Source organism: Rosa chinensis, chromosome 5 (genome assembly GCF_002994745.2).
Source record: "Rosa chinensis cultivar Old Blush chromosome 5, RchiOBHm-V2, whole genome shotgun sequence".
NCBI lineage: Eukaryota > Viridiplantae > Streptophyta > Magnoliopsida > Rosales > Rosaceae > Rosa > Rosa chinensis.
The window spans coordinates 20868398-20884933 of record NC_037092.1 but is presented as its reverse complement, the minus strand read 5'-3'; the positions used below and the strand labels follow the sequence as shown (position 1 = coordinate 20884933).

At 38.0% G+C, this 16536-nt stretch overlaps 3 protein-coding genes across 4 annotated transcripts; all 3 read left to right on the top strand.

Moving 5' to 3' along the window:
- The first annotated feature begins 1715 nt into the window (after positions 1–1715).
- LOC112164607 (G-type lectin S-receptor-like serine/threonine-protein kinase At4g27290) lies at positions 1716–5728 on the top strand. Its single transcript, XM_024300859.2, has 7 exons — positions 1716–2970; positions 3627–3761; positions 3927–4087; positions 4172–4382; positions 4489–4726; positions 4807–4957; positions 5122–5728. Exons 1-7 carry the CDS (start codon positions 1716–1718, stop codon positions 5425–5427), a joined length of 2457 nt encoding a protein of 818 aa, XP_024156627.2. The 3' UTR covers positions 5428–5728.
- Positions 5729–9301: 3573 nt separating this feature from the next.
- On the top strand, positions 9302–11452 carry LOC112164611 (nucleosome assembly protein 1;1). The gene is made up of 9 exons (XM_024300863.2): positions 9302–9604; positions 9687–9812; positions 9884–10016; positions 10109–10170; positions 10259–10452; positions 10524–10686; positions 10777–10817; positions 10919–11083; positions 11186–11452. Exons 1-9 carry the CDS (start codon positions 9344–9346, stop codon positions 11190–11192), a joined length of 1152 nt encoding a protein of 383 aa, XP_024156631.1. The 5' UTR covers positions 9302–9343; the 3' UTR covers positions 11193–11452.
- Positions 11453–11591: 139 nt separating this feature from the next.
- On the top strand, positions 11592–16453 carry LOC112164608 (G-type lectin S-receptor-like serine/threonine-protein kinase At4g27290). 2 transcript variants are annotated; one of them, XR_002922408.2, is made up of 7 exons: positions 11592–13974; positions 14486–14620; positions 14791–14951; positions 15035–15245; positions 15357–15594; positions 15702–15826; positions 15963–16104. XR_002922408.2 is itself a non-coding variant. In XM_024300860.2 (7 exons), the coding sequence occupies exons 1-7, from the start codon at positions 12711–12713 to the stop codon at positions 16266–16268; spliced, it is 2466 nt and encodes an 821-aa protein (XP_024156628.1). In that variant the 5' UTR covers positions 11593–12710; the 3' UTR covers positions 16269–16453. The 2 variants fall into 2 exon arrangements, 1 of the variants encoding a protein (XP_024156628.1); XM_024300860.2 differs by having other exon boundaries at positions 11593–13974; positions 15676–15826; positions 15963–16453.
- Positions 16454–16536: the final 83 nt, after the last annotated feature.

The window sequence follows — 16536 nt, the reverse complement described above, 5'->3', positions numbered from 1 at the left end:
GTAGGAAGGTTGATTTATCTTTCACATACTAGACCTGATATTGCTTATGCTGTGAGTGTTGTCAGTCAGTTTATGCATTGTCCTAGTGAAGAACATATGGATGCAGTTTTTCGGATTTTGAGGTATTTGAAGATGGCGCCAGGTAAAGGATTACTGTTTGAGAAAAAGGATAAATTGGAAGTTGGGGGATACACAGTTGCATATTGGGCTGGTGATAAAACTGACAGGCGTTCTACATCTGGCTACTTCACTTTTGTAGGAGGGAACCTTGTCACTTGGCGTAGCAAGAAACAGAAAGCTATGGCCAGATCAAGTGCAGAAGCTGAATTTCGAGGTATGGCACATGGAGTCTGTGAAATGTTATGGATTCATAATGTCCTGAAAGATCTAGGTTACAAGCTTAGACAACCTATGGATTTGCATTGTGATAATAAAGCTGCAATTGAGATTGCACATAATCCAGTACAGCATGATAGGACAAAGCATGTGGAGTTTGACCGTCATTTTATTAAAGAAAATCTTGACAGAAAGGTTATTCGTTTTCCATTTGTAAACTCAGAAGAGCAGTTAGCTGATGTTCTTACTAAAGGAGTGTCCAGGAAGATATTCGACAGCTCAGTTGACAAGTTGGGCATGATAGATATCTATGCACCAACTTGAGGGGAAGTGTAGAATAGCTGTAAATCTTATGTAATTATGATTCTTATTTATTTAGGTTATCATGTAATTATAGGAATGATTGTTTCCTATTAGGGTTAGACTACTCCTCTGTCCTTATATATATAACCCTTTGTGGGATGAATAATATTATTATTGAAAACCCTAAAATAAAAGTATTCTTTTCTACTTTATTTAATAAACCTATGACTAATATTGGTCTTCTTACTTCTCCTCATGGTTTTAAAATTTCTAATCTTATGTTTGTTGATGACTGACTAATATTTTCTAAAGCTACTCATTTAGCAGCTAAGAATATTTTGAATACTTTAACTGAATTTTCTTTAGCTTCTGGACAGAAAATTAACTATCATAAATCCACAAATTTGTGAAGCTTGTGGACAATCTACTCTGGTCAATGTTTAGAGCAATTTTATAATCAGCCATAATATTCATCGAGTCTACTTTATTTGAACAGCATAACATAACTATTAGTTTATGAGTTTCTTTCTACCAAGTTTACAAAACTAAGTTTACAGATGCATTTGATTGGAAATGCAGCTCTGGAGGAGGTGGGATTTGGTCTTTTTATAATCAGCTGCCTTCTAGTTTCATTGGGCGTGTACAGCCCGTCTGTTAGTTTATAAGTTTCTTTCAGTCTAAGTCGTTTCTCTTTTTAAACCATTATGTCATTCAAGAAACCCAACTCTATCAAATATCATTACACTAGCCCCATTAAGAAAAGACGCTTGTAAAGAGACAAAAAGGAAGACAGATATATACAGGCCTACTGCAAATTAAACTTCAATTTGATTGGCAATCTAGAATATGTGATGGAAGCATTGTCTGCATTCCCTTGTAATTGTTACAACTTACAATATGAAAGAGTGGGGCATAATGAGGCCTTACTTTAAACAGGATTAGTGAAGAGACTAAACAAATCTAGCAGACCGATCTAAAGCTTGAGATTTCCACTTTTTTAGATATTCCAATTTCTCTGCTCGTATTCTGCATTTCTTTCTGTCCTAAACATTATGATCAGAACATCGATGCAAACCATGAAAACCATTATTCTGTGGTTGTTCTTATTTTCCTTCCTAAGAACCTCAAATACACTAGACTCTATCACTCCAACTCAATTTATTAAAGATGGTCAAACTCTGGTTTCAGCAGGTGGAGGCTATGAACTGGGATTCTTTAGTCCCGGTGAAGTGAAGGGCAGATACTTGGGAATATGGTACACCTTTTCTACTGAGACAGTGGTATGGGTAGCCAACAGAGAAGTACCACTTGATGATTCTTCAGGAGTTTTAAAGGTCACTGATCAGGGAGGTTTAGTCCTTCTCAATAGCTCAAATGGCACTGTATGGTCCTCCAACTTATCGAGAACTGCAGGGAATCCAGTCTCGCAACTCTTGGATTCGGGAAATCTTGTTGTGAAAGATGGAAAAGAAACGAATCCTAGTAACTTCTTGTGGCAGAGTTTTGATTATCCTTGTGATACACACCTGCCAGAAATGAAGCTTGGTTGGAATTTAGTTACTGGTTTAGATAGGTATGTCTCGTCTTGGAGGAGCACAGAAGATCCTGCTCGAGGAGACTTTTCACTACGGATGGATACTCATGGTTTCCCACAGATTTTTATTATGAAGGGAGCTAAGATACAGACTAGAGCAGGGACATGGAACGGCGCTGGATTAACTGGATATCAAGGAAAGCCAAATCCAGTAGCAAATTTTGAATTTGTGTTGACTAAGAATGAAGTCTATTATGAGTACACACTCATCAACAGGTCAATGTTTGCAAGATATGTGTTGAACCCGTATGGCCTTGCACAGTGGTTCACCTGGACAGATTACTCACACAGTTGGGAACCTTTCGTGTCATCCCAAGCAGATCAGTGTGATAATTATGCCTTTTGTGGTGCTAATGCTAGATGTAATGTCAGTAATACTCCTGTATGTGCATGCTTGAAAGGGTTTGTACCAAAATCTCCGAAAGATTGGAACTCAACAAATTGGTCTGAGGGATGTGTTCGGAAGACTCCATTAGCTTGCAGCTCTGCAGATGGCTTCTCAAAGTACAGTAACTTTAAACTGCCAGACACATCTTCTTCCTGGTATGACAAGAGCATGGGCCTTGAGGAATGCCAGGGATTATGTTTGCGAAACTGTTCATGTACTGCATGTGCAAATTTAGATGTCAGGGAAGGTGGAAGTGGCTGCTTGCTTTGGTTTGGGAACCTCAACGACATTAGAGAATTCACCTCTGATTATCAAGACCTCTATATACGGCTGGCTGCTTCAGACCTAGGTAGCTTTTAGACTTTTATCTGAGCTCTCTCTCTCTCTCACACACACACACATGCACACACAGTTTTTTACACTTTTATTTGATCTCCTTTATCTGGCTGCTTCAGGACTGCGATATAGGAGATTGTCTGCTCTAGTGCCTTGTTTTCTTTGGAAAATTATTGGATTTCTATTGATATATAGTCATATTCGACTAAGGTTTTAGTGTACGTTTGTCTGTTTTCTGTATGGAAACTTGGCTGAAATGTGCATTTTGATGGGAGTTCTGAGTCCAACTTTGGCTAATTCCCAAAAATTGTGGAACATCTCAAATCTTTAGTTTTTACTTGAGAGGTTTATGTAAATTTGAACTGAGAAAAAGTGCTAAAAAAAAATTGGAAACTCATTTATTTTGTTGAAGAAGGGCCGGTGCGGCTGCCCTCAAGCCTTGATTAATGAAAGTGCAGAATACATGGTGGGGATATGGTGCCTAAACCCCTGATTACAATATGCTTCAAGAAAACTTCCTGAGATAATAACAAGTTGGAAACTCATTTATATGTTGTGAATAGTTTGTAGGAATTGTTAGCTAAAATAAGTGTTTCTCACAGTTCACTGAAATGTAAGAAACTGTTCTCAAAATGATATGAAAATTTTGTTTGACTTGTGATATTTCAGATCCTATTGTGAAAAAGAGCAAGTCCAGCAAGAAAAAGCTAGCAGGAATCCTGATCGGCTCATCTGTACTTCTTGTGGGAATGCTAATAGTTGGGTTTGTTTTGTATAAACGGAAGAGGAAACTCAGAAAGCAAGGTGAATTTCTCTGATTGTTGTAAATAAATGAATGCAGAAAACTAAAAATAAAAATCCAACTACTCTGACTATGACAAATGCAGTACATAATGTGGCTAGAATTTAATTTCATTAGTCTAACTGTCTACATCTAGCTATTCATGCTGAAGAGATCTACTCTTTCAGAAGCCCGAAGAAAGCTGGATTCCAGAAACGGGGATTACCGTGGAGAAGACGGGGAAGACTTGGAGTTACCATTATTTGACTTGACCACTATTGCTAATGCCACTAATGACTTTTCAAGCAGCAACAAGCTGGGTGAAGGTGGTTTTGGGCCTGTGTACAAGGTAAGGTAACATAAGTTAATGCAACTAAAATGAGCTATTTTCTGTTATCAACATTTATGGACTTTTCTGAATGGTTATCCATAGGGAACTTTGGTTGGAGGAGAGGAAATTGCAGTAAAGAGGCTCTCAAAGAACTCTGGACAGGGATTGAGAGAGTTTAAAAACGAAGTTCTACTGATAGCCAAACTTCAGCATAGGAATCTTGTAAAGCTTCTTGGTTGTTGCATTCAAGAAGATGAAGAAATTTTAGTATATGAATTCATGCCTAACAGAAGCTTGGACTTCTTTATCTTTGGTAGGATCCTCTCTAAACTCAGAACATGCTATCCTCGATTCTTTAATTGTTTCACTAGGATTCAATGTGAAATTTAGATGATTAACATGCTTAATAAGTTTTTCAGATCAAGAAAGACAGAAGTTTCTCGACTGGCCCACGTGCTTCCACATTATTGACGGAATTGCTCGAGGGCTTCTTTATCTCCATCAAGACTCTAGATTAAGAATTATCCATAGGGATATGAAGGCTAGCAATATCTTGCTAGACAATGATATGAACCCAAAGATTTCGGACTTCGGCCTGGCTAAAACATTTGGGGGTGATCAAAGTGAAGACAGTACAAATAGAGTAGTTGGAACACAGTAAGTTAGCTACAATTGTTAATGGTCACTTTTACATTTCTGTTCCTGAAATTCTTTCTAACTGCGATTTTGTTTCGTAGTGGTTATATGGCTCCTGAATATGCAGTAGATGGAACTTTCTCAATGAAATCTGATGTATTTAGCTTTGGAGTTATCATGCTAGAGATATTGAGCAGGAAGAAGAACAGGGGATTTTGTCATCCAGATCACCGTCTCAACCTTCTTGGACATGTAAGTATATCATTTACTTCGATTGTACAATCCTATAAGCACCTTCGCCATAGAAATATGGTAACTGCCATATAAAGGTTCAGCAATCGCTTTTTTTCTTCATTCATAAAAGGATAGAAACATGGAATTCATCCTCACTGACATGTGCTTGAATTTGTTTCAAGGCATGGACACTATGGAATCAAAATAATCCTCTGGAAATGGTTGATGTGACGTTATGTGATTCTTGCAACATAACCGAAGTGTTAAGGTGTCTTCATGTGGGCCTGTTATGTGTGCAACACGTACCTGAAGATAGACCAAGCATGTCATCTGTGGTTCTAATGTTGGGCAGTGAAGTTAAATTGCCTTCACCAAAGCAACCTGGTTTTTACACTGGACGGACTGTGACAGTCCCCGAATCAACATCATCAACGACCGACTTATTTTCAACAAATATTTGCAGCACAATGTTTCTAGAGGGTCGCTAGAACATCAAAGTTCATCTGCTTATTACCAGAACAATATGAAATCATTCATATTTAAGCAAAAAACGCACACCAATATGATTTCATGTTGCGGAACAATATGTGTTTGTTAGTTTGTTAGCTTAGGCTTATCCGAGTAACGTGTGAATAGTGGACAATGCTAGATTTAATCTAATTAGGTGATAATTTTGTGTTTATTGAGTTGATATTGCAGCACTATTAATATGCATCTATATGTTGATCATTTATTATTTCATATATCTTGGTCAACTTTTGGGTTCGAATCTGATCAGCGGTTTCTTAATTAATGAAGTTATAGCCTAAACCTGTTGAAGTCATAACAAGCCTAATGTGGATCCTACTGTGCTACTGGTCCTGAGCAGACAGCTACCTCCATGCATCCCTTCCTGTATATAAGCTGGCACGTTGAGCCCTAAGGGCAAGGGCTGCAAGAAAAGCAATTAATGTTGTATTTTCTAGTTTCGTTGTTATCAGATTAGACAAGCTCCTTTGAATTCCTAGCGATATCTCGTACCACAATTGCACGCTATGGGGAGTATCTCTATGGAGTTTAGGGAGTAAAGACATTTTTAGCTGCTTTTAGAATTGTAGTTTATCTATCGGTTAGTTTAACAGCAATAAACAACATAGACATGATCAATTATCATGTGCAGTTCAGTGATATATCGAGAGATAATGCATGCTTCGATCACTTGAATTTTATGCATTTAGCTTCATGTCTCACATAATCTACCGTAACATATTGATCATTTGATTGTGGGCTATTTTGTTACCTATTGATCATTGAGTGTTAAATTCTTATAATGTAACAATGGAACTTATTGAGAAAAAAATTGCCATCTATATTGAGATTTTGGGGGAAACTTAATTAACATCAGCCATGAAAAGACTTTCATCTTCCTTTTTCCTTCACAATCCCACAACACTCGTCATCTACTTTTAACTCTTCACCTTTTTAAGTCAGACGACAATATGGCAGCAGCAAGTAGAATATGAAGGAAGAGTTTTAATTAGAGCTTTTAAGTCAGACGACAATATGGCGGTAAGTAGAATATGAGGAAGAGTTTTAATTAGAATTTGGGTTTTTTTAAGGTTGTTTGGGTTTTTAGATTTTAATTTGTTTTTTTTAGTTATCATCCCACTCATGTTTGTGAGGCTTGTTCCTCTTGCCCCTCCAGCTTTTGGCTTCTATATATATCGAAGATTATAGAAGCATGGCACCCCGTAATTAAAAATAATAAAAAAGGGCAAAAGTGTCATTCAATTTGGACTCGAATGAACAGTGCAACGCCCTTTAGATGTGTGTATCGAATGAACAGTGTGACGCCTTTTAGATGTGTATAATATGTTTCACGATAAAAATCTAGAGGTTGACCGTTTATTCTCATATTTTTTTGGACACTTCATCAAAATCTAGACCTACTTAGATTTATTTCTTCACATCTTAATACAATTTTAGCAGTGATAAGCTTCTTGTTTAAGGAAAACTGAAATTGGGAGATAATTGAGTCGTACTTTCATTGATAATAGGAGCCTCTTTATATAGAGGATTACAAAACATAGAATCAGAGTTGTACAAGAAAAGATAATCGTACAATTAATTAGATATTTATGAATATCTCCGAGAATATCTCTAATTCAAAACCCTATTACAATTAGTAGGCCTGAGCACGGTTCGGTACGGGTTGGTTTAAAGCCCAACCCGCATCGAAACCGCATTAAACGGTTTGCTTGATTTCCACACCGCAACCGTTTTTTTTTCATGGGCTGGATTTTTCGGTTGCGCCGAAATCCGGTTTAGTGCTGGCCGGTTTTGGTGTGGGCCGGTTTCACTATTTGGCCTAAAAGTCAAGCCCAATTACCAAATATTCAGGCCCATACTAGATTACTAGCTGCAAATGATCAGTCAATTTCCAACGTTTCAAAGTAGCTACAAAACTGCAATTACTACCCAAAGAGAGAACTGCAAAAGCATTAAACAGCAAGGCACTCAAACAGTTGAAATTAACTAACTATTACAAACCATGAAACCAACAAGTCAACAACAAAGTTTCATCAGATGCCAACAAGCAAAGTTTAACCAAAGTTCCACAGTTCCGAGCTTCCGGCAAAGTTCAACACGTTAACCAACAGCAAAGTAAATGAAATAATAAAGAAAAAAACAAGCAAGTTCAAATATGCAGGTCTTCACTGTTCCACCTCTTCAATCCTTGCTTGCTTCCACAACTCTCCAGCTTAATCCTCATCATCAGTAACCCCTTGATATAACATAGAAAAGTGAGAAAACAATTAAAACAGATAGTTAAGTATGAAAAATTAAAGTCAAACTGAAACTGAAACTGAAACATAAAGCTAAGTATGGAAACCTCACCATTCTCCATCTTTTCCAGCTCATTGTATAGATCCAATTCATCTTTAGTAGGCTCCTTATAAGCATTAAAGCCTACAGCCCTTAACCAGTCACTCGTGCAAACCAAAGCTTTAACCATTCTTGGAGTGAGAGATGACCTAAAAGGGTCAACGACCCTTTTGCCAGGGCTAAACGCAGATTCACTAGCAACTGTTGATGCAGGGACAACAAAGACATCTTTGGCAACTTGGGAAAGTATGGGGTACCTCGGAGCATTCTCCTTCCACCAAGCAAGAACATCAAACTTGTCGTTGGACGGATCTTCTAAAGCTTCTAGTAAGTACTTGTCCACCTCATTTTTTATCTCGACGACATCTTTTTCTTGCTTCAGCAACTTGAATTGACGCAGATTCTGCGCATGGCTGTCCTCAACACCTTGTGCAGCACTTGAATCCTCCATTCTTGGCAGAGTAGCATGCAATGAAGCCTCTGCAGCCACTGGATCTTCATTTCCATAATGAGTATATAGCTGCATGAAGATACTCTTCACTTCTTCAATCATCAATTCTTGCAGTGCCTTGTCTGATTGCAACTTTGGGAAAAAAAAAAATACTCGAGATACAATAACTTGTATCTTGGATCTAAGAGAACAGCGATCAGCAAAATCTTATTGAGGTCTTCAAGCTTCCCCTAATACTTATCAATTTTTTTTTTTCCATTGATGTCCCAATGCCCACCATGAGTGGATCAGCACAGTTTGTACACTTATCCAGCTCTTGGATAATAGTACACATCCACAACAATGGTTCATTTGCAGTCACAGATTTAACAGCACTGAATTTCAATGTAGCATCGTAAAAAAATTTCAGAAATTTAACTAGCCTAGTTGTTTTATCCCAATCAGCACCCCTTGGAGGCCCCTCTCTTTTTTTCCCACCAATTCTCTCTTGAAAATACCCCTTAAACTGCTGATCTTCATCCTTTAACCTCTCAAAAGCCTTCTGGCAGAGTACTGTTCTCTTAAGAGAGTGAGAAAGTGAATTGAGGTCGGGTTGATTGGGAACTTAGGGTTAGAATTTAGGATTTGGTGTGGTCGAGTTTAGAAAGGCTCGGATTTCAGCCACTAAATATTTGACACCTATTTAATATTAATAAAAAATATATTTTAATTAAATTAATTCGATTCGGTTTAAGTCGGTCGGTTTTGGGCCTTAACTCGGATCCGACCCTTATTTGTCCGGTTTGGTGGCCCACATCCATTTTTCTGTATTCTTTGTATTCGGTTCAGAAACCGCACCGATTATTTCCTTTCGGACGGTTCGGTAACCGATTATTCGATCAGAAATGCCTAGTCCTAACAATTAGGTCAAGTAACCTAGAGTTTGGGCCAGACACATATTCTGGATTTACTTGAACACTCTCTCTCGTGTCGCCTAAACGTGATGCTTCTATCGTTGCCTCATTAAAAATGTTGCCGAGTTACAAAAATCATAAGACACAAAATAACCTCGATCGAAGGAAAAAAGAGCACAACATACAACATACAACATGACATCAGAGGACGGCGGTGTATCAAAAAAGAGGAAAGCCGTTTCCTTCGACGTTCCCGAACCCGATCCCGACTCCTCCCCTCCGTCCCGCCACCGCCCCAGTAAAGACTCCCGACGTCATCTTCCCTTCCCCACCGATGATCATTTGTTCGACAACGAGATCGACTATACTACTGATCACAAGTACCGTATTCCCGACTGGATCTGGGATGACAATGCTAGAGGTAAAAAAGATGATAATCATCGACTATTGTTCTTGGTAAGTTTTCATATCCTTCTTGTTCTTCAGGTCGATATTCTTTCTTCGGTTTCGATTTATTGATATTGGTCTCATTTTGCAGAACGAGAGGGTACGTGAAATTGATCTGAAGCGCTTACAAGTGAAATTTCTTAAGGAGGAAAAGATATTTCAAGATAAGAAACAGAAATGGGTTGAAGAATACTTGAATCAGCCTGGCTGCGACCAGGTATCTGGTATATTTCTTCTTTCGATCAATTTTTGAATTGACTTGAATTTGCTGATCCATGTATTTTGCAGGATGAGTTGAAAAAGAACTTGTTTGCGGAGGTATCTAAATGGGAAGCACGATACGAGGAGGAGCACTTTGAGCCCTTCTACAAAAAGAGATATGAGATTGTTAATGGAGGAGGATATGAAAAACCAATTAAAGGTAGGGTCCCCTCACAAGTTGACTCTTTTAACTCTTGCACTAGACTTGAGAGAGTAATTGAGTAATGTTGGCTTCTGTGTTTTGTAACGTAGACATGGGACTGGATGAATTTTGGGTTTTTGCGTTGATGGCAAATCAGATACTTGTTAGGCAGGTGGGCTCATTTTCTTTTCTATGCTTATGATGTTTTTAATGAATTGTTTTGTGGACACATGATCTAACTATCTCCTTTCCTGGAGTAGATTGAATCACCAGACCATGATTATCAGGCTCTCTGTCATCTCACTGATATCAGGTGTCACAGGATAAAAGATCCGAGAGGATTCAAGCTCGAGTTTCTCTTTTCTCCTGATAATCCTTTTTTTAAAAATGAAATCCTTACTAAAACATTTGAGATGATTGGTGACAACTCGTCTGTGGTCTTGAAAGCAATTGGGTAATTCTAGTTTCTGTTGTTGATTAAATTTTTTTTTTTTTTTCCTGCTCAAGTTTGGGGTTATGTTGTAGGACGGAAATTGAATGGTATGATAAGAAAAGCTTGACAGAGAAACTTCTTTTAGTAAGGTTGCGCAAAGGTTCGCAAGTCCAAGTTATAGAGAAGTGTCGAAGCTTCTTCAACTTCTTTGAAACAAAAATTTATGAACAGGGTTTTATCTTTAATGAAGAATCTGTAAGTTTGGGTTTCTTTGTTGAATTTAGTTATTGATGATGTTAAGGGCTAGTTTTCTGAATTATTTATTTAATGGACGTCATGTGTCAGGGTGAACTCAAAGGGCTGCTACCGATGGATTATATAATTGGGTACTCTCTTTTGTTTTGAATTTCTAATGCCCCATATAATTGATTATGCTGTACTCATCTATTGGTTTTGAAAATGACATGCTGGTGTTTGTGATCTGTAGTCTTGCTACTCGAAACCAAATCATTCCTCATGCAGCATTGTGGTACAAACATGAAGAGGAGAATTGTGTGCAGGATGATGAGACAATCATTCCTTGGGCAGAAGGGTGGTACGAATATGTAATCGATGATTGTAGGCCAGAAGATCATGCTGTCATTTTGACATGGTAATTTTTTTTCGTCTGTTGGTAATCTTGTTTGGGTGTTTGTTTGGTTGTGATGTGAACCAGTGCTAATACACGTTTTCATCAACTTTCTCAATTTTGCAGCACTTGATGGGTGGATGCACTTGCTTGGTCTACATGATTCTGCTTTTGAGAGTTTTTAGTGTTTGGTTTTGGCTCTTTTGAAAATCTTAAATGTCAAAGTTCTTGTGACCGGTTCGTTTTTTTTCCAAAAACGTCTTTGTAAATTAGAATTTCCCTTCTGCCATATATGTTGGAATTTTATCGGTGTTTTGAGTGGTTTATGTTGGAATTTGGGTTCTGCGGCTCCTGCCTTTATGGTGTTTTATGTGTTGATTAGAATGAATGCAAGTATGCTATACTCTATCCGGTACTCGAAAGTTTCATTTTTTGAAGTCCAACCGGATCACTTCCAACATTAGGGGAGTATGTTACAAACTCCGATGGTAAAGCATAACGTGAATCAGGTAAGGCGGTCTAGCCTGTCTAATTGTAATTTCCTGTTGATTTTAGTTCCCTTGCTTTTGTTTTTCAATTTTGGGTCCCATCCATGCCTTGAATTAGGGAAGGGGTCTAGCCTGTCTAATTGTAGGTTCCTCTTGACGTTAGTTTCCGTACTTTGTTTTTCAATTTTCACTGATGTCTCCATCCTTGCCGTACTCAATTGTAACCACTGCTCCGTGATCCTTAACAGCCATTTTCACCTCTCGTCCGAATCTCCGTATCACTCTCCCAAGCGTGATTTGTCTAATTGGATGTGCTTTATTCCCGTAACTGGATTCAATCTGTAATATGGCTGTGCAATTAGGACCACAAACATTTGTGGGATGAGGGATGAAGCAGTTTTCTCATTTCAGAGTTACATTATAGGGAAAATGATCATTTACCCAATTTCTGCTTAAAAATTGCCCACTTGCTCCACTAACTGTTTTTTAACCCAGTTTACCTAAAACACTCTAATTATGGTATGTTTAGATCAATTTTATAATCAGCCGTAAAATTCATCGAGCCTACTTCTTTTGAACAGTATAACTATTAGTTTATGAGTTTCTTTCTACCAAGTTTTTAAAACCAAGTGTATAGATGAATTTGATTGCAAATGCTGCTCCGGAGGAGGTTTATAATCAGCTGCCTTCTAGTTTCATTGGGCGTGTACAGCATGTCTGTTAGTTTATGAGTTTCTTGCACTCTTAAGTCTTTTGTAACCAGTATGTCATTCAAGAAACCCAACTCTATCAAGTATCAAATATTCAAATATCATTCTACCAGCCCCTTAAGAAAAGACACTTGAAAAGAGACAAACAGGCAGATAGACATATACAGGCATACTGCATATTAAACTTCAAGTTGATTGGCAATCTAATCTGTGATAGAAGCATTGTCTGCATTCAAGAAAATGGATAAACCAGGTTTGACATTTTCTTTGTAATGGTTACATTATGAAAGAGTGGGGCCTAATGATGCCTTACTTTAAACAGGATTAGTGGAGAGACTAAACAAATCTAGCAGACCGATCTAAAGCTTGAGATTTCCATTTTTTTAGATATTCCAATTTCTCTGCTTGTATTCTGCATTTCTTTCTGTCCTAAGCATTCTGATCAGAACATCGATGCAAACCATGAAAACCCTTTTTGTGTGCTGGTTCTTATTTTCCTTCCTAAGAACCTCAAATACACTAGACTCTATCACTTCAACTCAATTTATTAAAGATGGTCAAACTCTGGTTTCAGCAGGTGGAAGCTATGAACTGGGATTCTTTAGTCCCGGTAAAGTGAAAGGCAGATACTTGGGAATATGGTACACCTTTTCTACTGAGACAGTTGTATGGGTAGCGAACAGAGAAATACCACTTAATGATTCTTTAGGAGTTTTAAAGGTCACTGATCAGGGAGTTTTAGTCCTTCTGAATAGCTCAAATGGCACTGTATGGTCATCCAATTCATCAAGAACCGCAGGGAATCCAGTCTCACAACTCTTGGATTCGGGAAATCTTGTTGTGAAAGATGGAAATGAAACTAATCCTGATAACTTCTTGTGGCAGAGTTTTGATTATCCTTGTGATACACGCCTGCCAGAAATGAAGCTTGGTTGGAATTTAGTTACTGGTTTAGATAGGTATGTCTCGTCTTGGAGGAGCACAGAAGATCCTGCTCAAGGAGAGTTTTTGCTACAGATGGATACTCATGGTTTCCCACAGATTTTTATTATGAAGGGAGCTAAGATACTGACTAGAGCAGGGACATGGAACGGCGTTGAATTAACTGGATATCAAGGAAAGCCAAATCCAGTAGCGGTTTTTGAGTTTGTGTTGACTAAGGATGAAGTCTATTATGAGTACACACTCCTCAACCGGTCAATGTTTGCAAGATATGTATTAAACCCATATGGCATTGCACAGTGGCTTACTTGGACAGACCACTCACGTAGTTGGGAACCTTTCATCTCAACTCAGGCAGATCAGTGTGAAAATTATGCCTATTGTGGTGCTAATGCTAGATGTAATGTCAGTAACACTCCTGTATGTACATGCTTGAAAGGGTTTGTACCAAAATCTCTGAAAGATTGGAACTCAACAAATTGGTCTGGGGGATGTGTTCGGGAGACTCCATTAGCTTGCAGCTCTACAGATGGCTTCTCAAAGTACAGTAACTTTAAATTGCCAGACACATCTTCTTCCTGGTATGACAAGAGCATGACCCTCAAGGAGTGCCAAGGATTATGTTTGGGAAACTGTTCATGTACTGCATATGCGAATTTAGATTTCAGGGAAGGTGGAAGTGGCTGCTTGCTTTGGTTTGGGAACCTCAATGACATTAGAGAATTCACCTCTGATTCTCAAGACCTCTTTATACGGCTGGCTGCTTCAGACCTAGGTAGCTTTTAAAACTTTTATCTGATCTCTCTCGCTTTCTGTCTTCCCCTTTTTTTTTTCTTGTTTTTTTAAAGACTTTTATCTGATCTCTCTTTTATCTGGCTGCTTCAGGCCAGCCAGATAGGAAACGGCTGTACTAGTGCCTTGTTTTCTATGAAAAATTACGGTATTTCTATTGAGATTTTGTCATATTCGACTAAGCTTTACGTGTTTGTCTGCGTTCTGTTTGGAAACTTGCCTGAAATGTAAATTTTGATGGGAGTTCTGAGTCTAACTTTGGTAATTCCCAAAATTGTGGAACCTCTTTAAGTCTTTATGTTTTCCTTGATAGGTGTATGTAACTTGAACTTCAACCGAGAATAAGTGCTATCAAAATTGGAAATCCATTTATATGTTGTGAATAGTTTGTAGGAAGTGTTAGCTAAATTAAGTGATTTAGTCACAGTTCACTGAAATGTAAGATACTGTTCTCAAAATTACATGAAAATTTTGTTTGACTTGTGATATTTCAGATCCTATTGTGAAAAAGAGCAAGTCCAGCAAGAAAAAGCTAGCAGGAATTCTGATCGGCTCATCTGTATTTCTTGTGGGAATGCTAATAGTTGGGTTCATTTTGTATAAACGGAAGAGGAAACTCAGAAAGCAAGGTGAGTTTCTCACACATTGGCTCCGGTTTAATTTATTGTAGAAAACTCGAAACTCAAAATCCAAGTACTCTGACTATGAAAAATGCATTACATAAGGTGGTTAAAATTTAATTTCATTAGTTCAATTGTCTACATCTTGTTATTCGTGCTGAAAAGATTTACTCTTTCAGGAGCCAGAAGAAAGCTGGATTGCAGAAGGGAGGATTACCGTGGAGAAGACAGGGAAGACTTGGAGTTACCACTGTTTGACTTGACCACTATTGCTAATGCCACTAATGACTTTTCAAGCAGCAACAAGCTGGGTGAAGGTGGTTTTGGACCTGTGTACAAGGTATGTAACATAAGTTAATGCGAGTAAAGTGAGCTATTTTCTGATATCAACATTGATGGACTTTTCTGAATGGTTGTCCATAGGGAACATTGATTGGAGGAGAGGAAATTGCAGTAAAGAGGCTCTCAAAAAATTCTGGACAGGGATTGAGAGAGTTTAAAAACGAAGTTCTACTGATAGCCAAACTTCAGCATCGGAATCTTGTAAAGCTTCTTGGTTGTTGCATTCAAGAAGATGAAGAAATTCTAGTATATGAATACATGCCTAACAGAAGCTTGGACTTCTTTATATTTGGTAGGATCCTCTCTAAGCTCAGGACATGCCTTTTTAGTCATACCAGCTTTCATCCTTAATTTGTTGCACTAGGATTCAATGTGGAATTAACATGCTTTATAAGTTGTTCAGATGAAGAAAGACAGAAGTTGCTCGACTGGCCCACATGCTTCCATATTATTGAGGGAATTGCTCGAGGGCTTCTTTATCTCCATCAAGACTCTAGATTAAGAATTATCCATAGAGATATGAAGGCTAGCAATATCTTGCTAGACAATGATATGAACCCAAAGATTTCAGACTTCGGCCTGGCTAAAACATTTGGGGGTGATCAAAGTGCAGACAGTACAAATAGAGTGGTGGGAACATAGTAAGTTTGCTAGACTTGTATATGGTCACATTTTTATTTCTATTTCTCATATTCTTTCTCACTCCAATTTTTGTTTCATAGTGGTTATATGGCTCCTGAATATGCAGTAGATGGAACTTACTCAATGAAATCCGATGTATTTAGCTTTGGAGTTGTACTGCTAGAGATATTGAGCAGGAAGAAGAACAGGGGATTTTGTCATCCAGATCACCATCTTAACCTTCTTGGACATGTAAGTATATTATTTACTTCGATTGTGCAATCCTATAAGCACCTTCCCTATATATGGCACATTTCAAATTAGAGGCTATCCAACAAATTTACATAAAGAGAGAGACCTACTAACATGTTCTTCGTTTTGTTCAAAGGCATGGACACTATGGACTCAAAATAATCCTCTGGAACTGGTTGATGTGACGTTATGTGATTCTTGCAACACATCCGGAGTGTTGAGATGTCTTCATGTGGGCCTGTTATGTGTGCAACAAGCACCTGAAGATAGACCAAGCATGTCATCTGTGGTTCTAATGTTGGGAAGTGAAATCAAGTTGCCTACGCCAAAAGAGCCTGGTTTTTACACTGGACGGACCGTTCCAGTTCCTGAATCAACATCAACGACAAGTGACTTGTGCTCAGCAAATAGTTTCAGCACAATGTTCTTAGAATCTCGCTAGGTTATCACAGTTGTTGTGCTTGTTAATTTATCAGAATGATATGAAATTATTGATATTTAAGCAAAAAAGGCACACTGATATTATTTCATGTCGTGGAACCAAATGTGTTTGATAGCTCGACTTGAAGTCTTAACCTTGTAGATAATGCAAGATTTAATCTACTTAGGTGACAATTTCATGTTTAATGAGTTAATATTGCAGCACTATTAGTGTTCCTAATTTGCATCTATATGTTGATCATCTGTTATTCCTTAATTTAAAAAGTTTG

What these genes read in the sequence shown, in the direction of transcription:
- LOC112164607 (XM_024300859.2), top strand. Translation starts at nt 1,716, where the DNA reads ATGAAAACCATTATTCTGTGGTTGTTCTTATTTTCCTTCCTAAGAACC. An exon ending in GAGGAAACTCAGAAAGCAAG is followed by an intron (nt 3,762 to 3,926) that starts GTGAATTTCTCT and finishes CTACTCTTTCAG; the next exon opens with AAGCCCGAAGAAAGCTGGAT. An exon ending in AATAGAGTAGTTGGAACACA is followed by an intron (nt 4,727 to 4,806) that starts GTAAGTTAGCTA and finishes TTTGTTTCGTAG; the next exon opens with TGGTTATATGGCTCCTGAAT.
- LOC112164611 (XM_024300863.2), top strand. Translation starts at nt 9,344, where the DNA reads ATGACATCAGAGGACGGCGGTGTATCAAAAAAGAGGAAAGCCGTTTCC. An exon ending in ATCAGCCTGGCTGCGACCAG is followed by an intron (nt 9,813 to 9,883) that starts GTATCTGGTATA and finishes TGTATTTTGCAG; the next exon opens with GATGAGTTGAAAAAGAACTT. An exon ending in ATCAGATACTTGTTAGGCAG is followed by an intron (nt 10,171 to 10,258) that starts GTGGGCTCATTT and finishes TTCCTGGAGTAG; the next exon opens with ATTGAATCACCAGACCATGA.
- LOC112164608 (XM_024300860.2), top strand. Translation starts at nt 12,711, where the DNA reads ATGCAAACCATGAAAACCCTTTTTGTGTGCTGGTTCTTATTTTCCTTC. An exon ending in GTTTTGGACCTGTGTACAAG is followed by an intron (nt 14,952 to 15,034) that starts GTATGTAACATA and finishes GGTTGTCCATAG; the next exon opens with GGAACATTGATTGGAGGAGA. An exon ending in CTTGGACTTCTTTATATTTG is followed by an intron (nt 15,246 to 15,356) that starts GTAGGATCCTCT and finishes TAAGTTGTTCAG; the next exon opens with ATGAAGAAAGACAGAAGTTG.